At 40.3% G+C, this 10,265-nt stretch overlaps 2 protein-coding genes across 2 annotated transcripts in view; both read left to right on the forward strand.

Moving 5' to 3' along the window:
* The window catches only part of LOC107742962 (myosin-IIIb-like), a 149,793-nt gene extending 144,593 nt beyond the window's left edge, over positions 1–5,200 (forward strand). Inside the window, exon 35 of the mRNA XM_016556051.1 lies at positions 5,121–5,200. The gene's annotated coding sequence lies outside the window, so the exon portion shown is untranslated. The remainder of the gene's footprint in view (positions 1–5,120) is intronic.
* A 1,095-nt stretch (positions 5,201–6,295) lies between these two features.
* On the forward strand, positions 6,296–8,141 carry LOC107742979 (transcription factor Sp5-like). The gene is made up of 2 exons (XM_016556068.1): positions 6,296–6,388; positions 7,082–8,141. The coding sequence occupies exons 1-2, from the start codon at positions 6,338–6,340 to the stop codon at positions 8,132–8,134; spliced, it is 1,104 nt and encodes a 367-aa protein (XP_016411554.1). The 5' UTR covers positions 6,296–6,337; the 3' UTR covers positions 8,135–8,141.
* The last annotated feature ends 2,124 nt before the right edge of the window (positions 8,142–10,265 follow it).

The raw sequence follows: 10,265 nt of genomic DNA on the forward strand, positions 1-10,265 counted from the left end.
GAAACGGAGCTTGGCCCGCGACTCCGAGATGATCATCTTCCTGCAATGAAAACATGACTTATCCACAAACGCAACCTCAGCGTGCTAAATGCCCAGGCACGTGAGGCAGCGATCGTGACCATCACCCAGCACCAGGTAACGACCGCATCCAGAAACGCCCACGTGATACGTTGTCTATAGCAAGACCCACCCGTAGATGCACCCGTAAATGCTCTTTTAGGGAAAAAGCTCTTTTAGCGTGCTGAGGCGCACAGGGGAGATGATCATCTCTAAACAGCCAATATGGTAATAACAGGCATGCTAATAAGCAACTAGTTAATAGTGAGAATTGATCCCTATGCTAAAGTGTTACCTTTATTTCTTGTTTGTTACAAAGTACATGTGACTTTAAATGTACGATTAACAAAATGAATTAATGCGTTATTACAAATACACAGTAATTCCTATGCCTGCAGACAGAGGCAATGTAGATAAATGTCCATCACAAAGTTCTGTTTATAACACGTTTGGCTATAGCGTGAGTGTGTCAGTGTGTGCATTTTGTCCAGTTTTCTTGCGCTTGGATGAGGCTGTAATGAGGATATTCTGCGAGCATTATTCCCCGTCTGAGAATATTTAGTTCCTCTGAAAAGCGCCGGCTGAAATAGGTCACTCTAACACCCGCGAGTGCCTCTTTAAAGAACATCGAATCCATTAAGAAAGATCTTGTTCCCTAGATTATTTTGGCCCTATTTTGCCATGGAAATCAATTTTGAACAAGCTCTCTAGTTTTTGTGCTTGCCTCTGAAGTTCGCCTTCACGGTGGAGACTGTTCTTCAGCGGGCATCCTTGGTGAACCGAGACAACATCAGACCGAAGAAACTCTGAGTGACGTGACGTTTAATAATCAGAAGCAGGTTGAGAATTAAACAGAGCTGTGGAACTGTCAAACACAATGCTTTTATTGACAAGCTAAAGCTACCGATGATCCCTAAACTTGTGTCTGCTCCGGTAAACAATGCTGGCCCTGCACCTGTGCTCTTTAATATCTCAATAACTCTCCATAAAACCAGCGCGGCCTATTCTTTGCGCTCATTAAAGCACCCTCTGCATCTGGAGCGCCCGACGATCTCTTTTAATGTGGTCGGCACACAACGCCGAAGAGTTTTTCCCCTCGGTTTTAACTGTTTGTTCTAGAGCGTGTGTTTTCTTTTCCAAGTATGCGGAGCAATGTGGCACCTTTCAGATATTTTGCAGCCGTAATCTTTAGATAGAGCAGTATTTATTGTCAGACAGCACACTCTCTCATACTAATAGACAGGGTGGACTTCAAAGGGGGAACACAAATAGACTGGCATTGTCCTGTCTCTATATCCTCTAGAGTTCAAAGGAGGAGTTTTGAATAGCAGTGTTTCCAAAGCCTCTCTTTCAAACCTGCTGGGATGTAAAGCAGGTAACCTGCCATTGATACACAAGAACACACACACACTCCTGCGTATATGTTCGTTTGCTAGTAAACGCTTCCTGCGAGCCGCATCTCGTAATCACGCCAGGATAATAAGACTGGGATTGAAAGTAAACACTTTATTTTGCCATCTTTGCTCGCTGCCTCTCAGAATAAACAGGTACTTTAGGATATTTGCAGATTAGCTGCTTTTACGCTGACTGATGTGTGACAGACAGACAGGCATGAGAGCCAAACAGATGTCGGGTACAGGAGTGGGCGCCCTCCCTAAAGACCGATTTAATGAAGAACCGCGGAAAGAGAGCGGGTTAGAGGAGAAAGACAGAAGGAGAGAGCGGGGTAGCGTAAGATGTATGTAGAGAAGGGCTGAGAGGGGGAGAAGGAGATAAAAGAGTGAGTGGAGTACGCACATCAAAGACTTGCTAATGATGCTGGATGCCATTAGGGCTTGTTTTAAGGGAGTTTATCTTTCCAAAAGTGCCCGTAGTTGAAGAAACAACTTTGAGCATGAAAATGCTGGATTCTGTAATCATGAGGTCTGAGCTGAGCACTATCCTGCATGAGCACGGCCATATGGAAGCGCATGTAGCCCATATCTCCTAAAAAGGAGCTAAAGTTTCTTTTCCTGTGGGGCTTGGATAGAGGTCTGGGGGAAATCAGAGCATGAAATTGCGATTAGCCCCTGTTGTTTGTGCAGACCAGGAATAGGCTACAGGACTTGGCATGGCCGAAGGTGTAACCTGTTTTGTTTGGCCTTGCTCAAGCCCTCCCAGATGGTGCTCGCAGCTGCCACTGAGTAAACGCAAGCCGGGCGAGCGCTGAGAGAAGTGGCCAGGACCTGTTTACATTCAGGAGGCAAAACAACAAATCAGTCCCTTACAGTCAGGACAAGCCATGGAAAGAGACTGTCTCAGTTCAGACGGTTTCTTACAGCTCATCGTAATCATACACTCAGAACGATTATGGAAAGTAATTTACCTAATTCAGCTTGAAACATTAGCTTCTCTACACTAAGCGCTACAGAATGAGCTCTGCCATCATAAAAAATTAAATTTTATTTTAGTGTCATTGATACTAGTTTTATTCATATTTTTTGTTGTAGTTACTTTAGTAATTTTGTTGTGTTTCATGAATTTTGCTGTGTTTTTGTCAGTTTATTAGTTTTTCTGTCTATATATTTCTTTTCTTTTTTTAATTTATTTAGTTATTTTAGTACATCAAATTAAATGCGCGAAAATGAGAACTGTTTCCTGACATAAAATAAGTTTACGTTTTTTTTGTTATATTTTATTTCAGTTAATATTTATTTCAAGTAATTAAACTTTTTCGTGGTTTTAGGCTTAGTTTTAATTATTGACCCTGAGTAGGATGACTAATGGGATTTAATATAATCACTAAAATGCCAAACTAAATATTTAATATCTCAGTTTTGTCTGTGATTCAAACACAGGTTAAATGAAATAAAGTCTGTTGCTCCTGATTCACCTATTTTCATTCTGAGAAAAATACCCCAGTGTTCTCTCAGGTCTACTTTAAAGTTTCAGAAGAGATCTCAGTTATTTCTCAAATTGTAATCAGATTTGGCAAGATACTTTGTTTGCAAATTAATTTTAATGTGAACTCATCAAATCCTTTTAAAGCCTAATAATCTGAGCTGCTATCAACAGGTACTTTATATCTCTATAATTGCATTTAAGTCACTATTGACTCATTGATTCTATACGCATTTCACAGATTTGCATATAGGAGCACACAGGAGAAACATTTGAGATCAAGTTGACACTTAAGTACAGCTGAGAACTTTCTGAAGTTTCTTAAAAGCTGAATGGTTTTGCAGCTCTGTTTTCCATCTTTCAATGGTTTGAACAAGATTTCAAATTCCAGTTGGACTGCTATTGTTTAAAGGGATAGATCACCCAAAAATTTAAATTCTGTCATCATTTACTCACCCTCATGTCGTTCCAAACCTGTATGAGTTTCTTTCTTCTACTGAACACAAAAAAAGATATTTTGAACAATGTTGGTAACCAAACAGTTGCTGGTGGCCATTGACTTCCATAGTATGGAAAAAAATATACTATGGAAGTCAATGGGGACCAGAAACTGTTTGGTTATCAACGTTCTTCAAAATATTGTGTGTTCAGCAGAAGAAACTCATACAGGTTTGGAACAACATGAGGGTGAGTAAATTATGAATTTTCATTTTTGGGTGAACTATCCCTTTAATATTGATTTGCGCACAAAACAAAGTTTGTTGATATGAGTTTCTAGTGAAATCTAAATGTTAATTATCTCACTTTCTGTTCTCTTAAACGTTAGATTAATTCAGCAGCGAAGAAAGCCTCAATTGTCCCAAGGACAAATCTGCACAGGGCTTCAAACCCCATCCGACCGATTCTAAAATTAGCAAAAATCCATAAACTAGATGTTCTGGCCCCTCCGTATAATCCCAAACCTCTGATCACGCTCGAGGAAGCCAGACGTGACCCCAACAATTACCCCGGGCCGGCGGGAACAGAGCGGGTCAGAGCTGCGATGCCACACACAGCGGCAAGCGGGTGTTTAAGGGCCGACCTCTCCCTCATCTCCTGACCCGAGGCCCGTCAGCACACCGCTCCAGCCTGAGCACAGGCAACAGGATCAGATTTCAGGGGAAAATGCTGGAAATTAGCAAGAGCAGAGTCAGGCTACACAGCGTCGAGGGCAGAACACAATGGCAGCTTTCTGTCAGGGAGAGACTTCAAAGGGCCGCTGAGTGACTGCTCTGAGTTGGACTTTGTTGTAGATCACTGAGGAAATTCAAAGATGTTTTCTCATACGAGACACCATTACTGAGGCTCTCGTACCCAGTAGCCCCGAGCATTTCTCTGCCTTTCCATCTCTCCTGCTCTTGTGTGCGAGACAGATGTGGAACCCCTTTTTTCTTTTTTCAGACTTTTTGCTTTATTTTCTTCTTCTGTCTGTCCAGAGAACATGAAAAGTTCGACTCTGACCTGTCCGAAAGAAGCCTTAAAAAATCAAGAAACTCACTCTACTCACAAAACTCACAGACAATGCTGTGATCCTGTCAAAAGACATCCATTTAAGTTGTGCATCACCACCAAACTCTTGCAGATTAGACTGATACTTTACAACATTTGCATGTGATTTGATTAAGCTCTTCCATTAACCCTATAAATCCTACTGTTTTTTGGCATCTAAATTCTCAACTCTGTTTACACAATCTACTGCATGCCTTCAGTCGTCTGATTGATTTTTTCAAACTTTTTCAGCAAGTAAAAGTCCATTTAAAGTGTAAAACCGTCCCCCTTCAGCTCGTGGTTCACGTGTCTTTTTACTGTGAAATTATCACTGATTTTTAGAAAGGTAATGTAAAAAAATTACTTTTAATTGTTAGTAATATTTCAAGATGAACACTTACTGGACTGAAGTTGCTTAGGCTTATTATTTGATTATCCATGCATTATTTTTAGAAAAATCATGTTAAAATGTATCAAATATGATGCAACAGGCTTTTGAGGAACATTATTTGTTCATCTCTCAAAAATCATTGTATTGCATTGCATTACATCTACGTCTGCATTATTTTTTACACTTACACTGTTAAATTTGTGCATTTATGTTTTATGTAACCGCTGAAAACTAATCACCCTCTTTTTTTTTCTTTTTTTTACAGAGTGCCTTCTCCAGCCTTTTGCTACGAAATGTGCTGTATATATAAAATAATGAGGGGTAATTATTTATGTATGCATTATTTTCTCAGTATTTGGATGTATGTATTTATTACGAAAGACAAATGTGCTATTTATCAGTTTTCTTGTAAAATAAAATGGAAAAATGCATACTGTGGTTGCACATATAATGACTCGCCATGGCAGCCTGTTGAACTGTTAATATTTAAAATAATATGTTGCCAAACAACATGATTAGAAGAGTAATGGCTGACTCACTGTGCTTCATTTGTTTCTTTTTTTCTGTTTTGTCTGAGCTGTTTATGAGCAACAGACCACAGAACGAAGTGTGTGCATCCTCTTGAGAGAAAGTGATCTGCTGCATGGTTTTGAATGGTGTGGTTCTGAGTTTGGGTGAAGTTTCACTTGTACAGTGTTGGTGTTCTCAATCCAATCTTGCCAGCTGTGCCGGCTACTTTTAAAACTCTTTGCATGCACTGCATAACCTAAATTAAGGTTGCCAAAAATGTAAAAACGTATGAGCCTGTGGCACCCAGAAATATATTATATAGGTTATAAATATATATAGTTAAACACCATATAATTGGTGGTGACCGTTAAGAAGAATAAACAGAATTGTGCCCTCTTGCAATTCTCTATGGACTGCAGGAAAACTGCATCTCCTCCCGGTGGGAATCCCCCTCCTCCCACATTACTATGTGAGAAACCTTAATCCCATCAAAAGAGCTGATCTGCTTCAACATCAACCACTCCAAACTGCTGGAAAGGGACAGTTTAAAAAGTCATAGATTAGACACATCTCTCTGTGGGTTTTATTTAGTCTACTGCTCACATTTGAAGCTGCACTGATATGACCGCCTGCAAAACTTCGAAACTCCTAAACACATCCTACTTTGAAGCACTTTTGGTTTTTAGCACTCTTTTGCGATGCTTAGTCCTTGATTCCTGTGATATTTGTGGAGGTGTCACGTGCGCTGGAGACTGGAGGCTTGACTGGTTCAGGGTGGCGCAGAGGGAGGAGAACTGGAAAATGTTCAGACTTTCTCAAAGATTGGATCTCCTCCTCTTGCCAGCCTCCAAATCACACAACTAAGACATTATCACCACCACCACCATCACTAACTGTTATTCAAGTATTTCTGAAGAAGTGAATGTGGCTGCTTTAAACCGGGAAGCTTGAGGAACTCGAGGAAGTGTTGCCATGGCAGCTGTGGCTGTGCTGAGGAACGACACACTACAGGCATTTCTTCAGGTTCGTGAAAAGTTTGAGATATTGTTGAAAATGTCCTTCCTTTTACGCGTGTGTCGCGGATAACGCAAATAAACGGCGCGTATTGACGAGAAGCGTCTCTGAACTGCGCAAACTCCGGCAGATCTACTTTATTTGGCGAACGATTATTCGAACGATTTCATATTTAACACAAAAAAAACACATAAGACTGTAGGACTTCCTTCATCGTTAAAACGATGTTTCCATCCATGTAATTAGTAAGTTTCAGTTCGATTTTCATCATCAGTAATTAAATTGAGTGGAACAAAAAGTGCAATAAACTTGCTTTGCACTTCATTTTAAATTTGTAACGCAGCAGTTAAGCTGCTTGATTTTTTATAGTGTACTTAATTAGAATGCCAAACATCTCAGATGAAACGTCGTTTTTGACTGTAAACGCATTTCACTAATGCAGCTAAAGTTATGCATATTCAAATAACCATATTCCTTCGTTTTGCCCAACTTGAGAAGAGATTAAATGTGTTAATAGTTTCATTGGCTCATTCTAAAATCATTTCCTTCATAAACACTTAGGTAAATTTGCTTTTGTGCACAATTTTGTATGTATCATTGAACACAACATGTGGAAAAGTTTCCCCCAAAATCTGATCTTCAAAAAGGCTTTTCAAGCGTGTGTAGCTAAATGTTTTAACACACCTCTTTCCTACGATCCAGGATCGCACTCCCAACTCCTCGCCGGAAAACAGCAAACACTCTCCTCTGGCGCTTCTAGCGGCGACGTGTAACCGGATCGGTCATCATCACGGATCCACACCCACGGACTTTATTCAAGTTCCCTACGACACGACCCTCGGGTCTCCGACACGGATTTTCCACCCTTGGAGTAACGAGGCCAATCCCCAGCCCTCGCTTTCCAACAATTCTTCCTTTGGACTATCCTCCAAATCTCACCTGCAGGGCTCCTACACCACCCACCACGAGCTCCCCCTAACCCCTCCTGCCGACCCCACCTATCCTTATGACTTCTCTCCGGTCAAGATGTTGCCATGCTCCATGCAGTCGTTACAGTCAAGCTGCCCGCCGACCTACGTGCCCGCCGTCACCTACGCAGCGCCGCCCCCCATCCCGCCCGGTTTCGTCCCGGGACACTCAGGCCTTGTCCATCAGCAGCAGAGACAGCTGTCTCCAAACCCCGGGGAGGATATACCGTGGTGGAGCCTTCAGCAAGGAAACCACGTCAGCCACCCGGCGAGCCTCGGCCCCCACCGCTTCCCCATCCAGAGGGGCTTGGTGTTGGGACACACAGACTTTGCACAGTACCAGACTCAAATCGCAGCCCTCCTCCACACCAAATCCCCCCTGGCCACCGCCAGGCGCTGCCGGAGATGCCGGTGTCCTAACTGTCAGTCGTCCAGCTCCAGCGACGAGCCCGGGAAAAAGAAACAGCACATCTGTCACATCCCCGGATGCGGGAAAGTATACGGCAAAACGTCCCACCTGAAGGCGCACCTGCGCTGGCACTCGGGAGAGAGACCCTTCGTGTGTAACTGGCTCTTCTGTGGGAAGAGCTTCACCAGATCGGACGAGTTACAGAGGCACCTGAGAACTCATACCGGGGAAAAACGCTTTGTGTGTCCGGACTGCTGCAAGAGGTTCATGAGGAGCGACCATTTGGCCAAACATGTGAAGACGCACCAGAACAAGAAGAGCAAAAGTCACGAAAAGCCCTCTGATTACGTCAAAAGAGAAGACCTGAGACCTGTGTAGTAGTAGACTTGGATGACCATAGACTAGTGCAATACATATAATCTTCAGGATCCTCTTGAAGCGAAAATACATTTTTTATTTTTTTCATTAAAAAGGTTGATGAGACTTACAAGACTGGGAGTCTTTTTTTTTTCTTTTTTTTTGGACTTGTAAATATAATTTTCAAGTCATTCTCAGTTCCTCAAGGAACCTTGGGAAATGTTTCCGGTCCCTGAGCTACTCAAAACATTAACAAGTTTTAACTTGTGTTCAGATCTCTGTCTTCGGTGGAAAATTTCTTTATTCTGTAAATATATTGATAGCTTTTGTTGAATGAAAGTGTCAGTTTTCGCTCCTTGTGGGGTGTTTTAGCATGCTATTGAAAACCATCTGTTAATCTTTTAAAATTATCATGTGAAAATAAAGACTATGACTTGTACATGCCATCGAAACATAAGACGGTGAAGTGGAGTTATTAAAAGTGGATAGATTTATTATTTTTTTTAAAAGAAAAATGTAACTTGAACAGATAGTATGTGAATTGTGTATGAAACGCTTAACAGAGAAACGGTGAAACTCTGTTAAAAATATCTAGAATGAGCCGAGAATGAAGCACTGTGAAATTAATCAGTTATTAGGATACATAGAGCTCTGATGTTCAGTTCAAAGGACAGCTTTATATAGCATTATATGATTTTAAGAACAAGGTCCGCAAAAATTTTAATAAAGCAAACAATAACTGACATAAGCTGCATTTTTCTGTTTTTCTTAGTCACTCATAAGCATTTTGCAGATGCAGTCAGTATTTGATTTGTAAAATATATAAACACATAATCTGCCTGTTTGTAAGAAATCATCGTAGGTTTTTTAGCGCTGCATCGAAATCCTAAAATCACATTCATGAAAAAATAACGTGACTATGTCAGATTCCTATAATATGTTCATATAATACAATCTGTGTGACTAAGTAGAAAATAGAATATCAGTACTGTGGCGTTCAAATCTGCTCCATCTACGTACAACATATTTCTATGCAGATTTTGATGTGCTCACACTCGGATCCTGATGTTGTTTTTGCTGAACTGAAATCAAATTGAGTTAATTTTATCCTCAGTCTGTGCATTTAGATTTTTACTAGTGGTTTCTGGCAATTCACTCTAAATGGGAGTATTGTAGCTCTAATTAATCTGAATTAAACTGAAAATGTTGCAAGTTTTGTACAGTAAAAGCCAGAACACCCATACAAATGTTGTAGTATTATTAAGTGAGGTTTCTACTTACAGTTTCTATTATCTTGCATAACACCAGCTTTGCTAAATCAAATTAAGATATATTAAGGATGTGTGTATTATAGATATTTGGAAGGGGGATTTTTGGCACCTATGAAGATGCTCAGTTCCTCCTGCAATAGCGCCTCTATTGGTAAAATCCTGGCACAAATCACTAAACCCTTCTCTAATGTGTGCCCACTTACCTGGGTTTAGAGGATCTAGCTATACTACTTGTTTTAGCTATACTAGTTAGGGTTAGTCTCTTAAGTCTCTACAGAAGTGCAAATACAGCATTACCTTAACTAGTGCCATACTGCTTTTATGATTTGACCTGCAAATATAATTGTTACAGTTCTACTGTAAACAGTGAAATGCATTAATATTCTATGAAAACATAATTATTTTCCTGTTAGACACACTGTAGGCCTACAATAAAATTGTATACATAACACCTCTTTCTCACTGAAGACATGCGCTGGATAAAAGCATCTGCTAAATGCAGAAATGTACATTGAATCAAAGTTAAAGTTTATGACAGTTGGGTGTTTTGTAATGTGTTCCTCAAAAGTTACTGACTTCATGTACTTCAGTATCCTTTAAATTCCTAGGGGGGAAAAAATATTTCTTTATAATAGTTTTTTATTTATTTCTCTCTCTCTCATAACCACTTCAGGAAACTCATAATTCTAGGCTCCTAATACCAATCATGCAATTGTGTATTGGATCTTCATCTATAAAGATGAATGACCTCAATATTTTTACTGACTTAAGTAAAGGAGAGAAGCCCTACTTACTGTGTTCACAAATTAATCCTACAACAAATTTAACTTTATTATTACAATAGTTTATTCATATGTACTTCTGTCATAATGAATAGTGAT

Source organism: Sinocyclocheilus rhinocerous, unplaced genomic scaffold (genome assembly GCF_001515625.1).
Source record: "Sinocyclocheilus rhinocerous isolate Xijiao unplaced genomic scaffold, SAMN03320098_v1.1 scaffold45, whole genome shotgun sequence".
Classification (NCBI taxonomy): Eukaryota; Metazoa; Chordata; class Actinopteri; order Cypriniformes; family Cyprinidae; genus Sinocyclocheilus; species Sinocyclocheilus rhinocerous.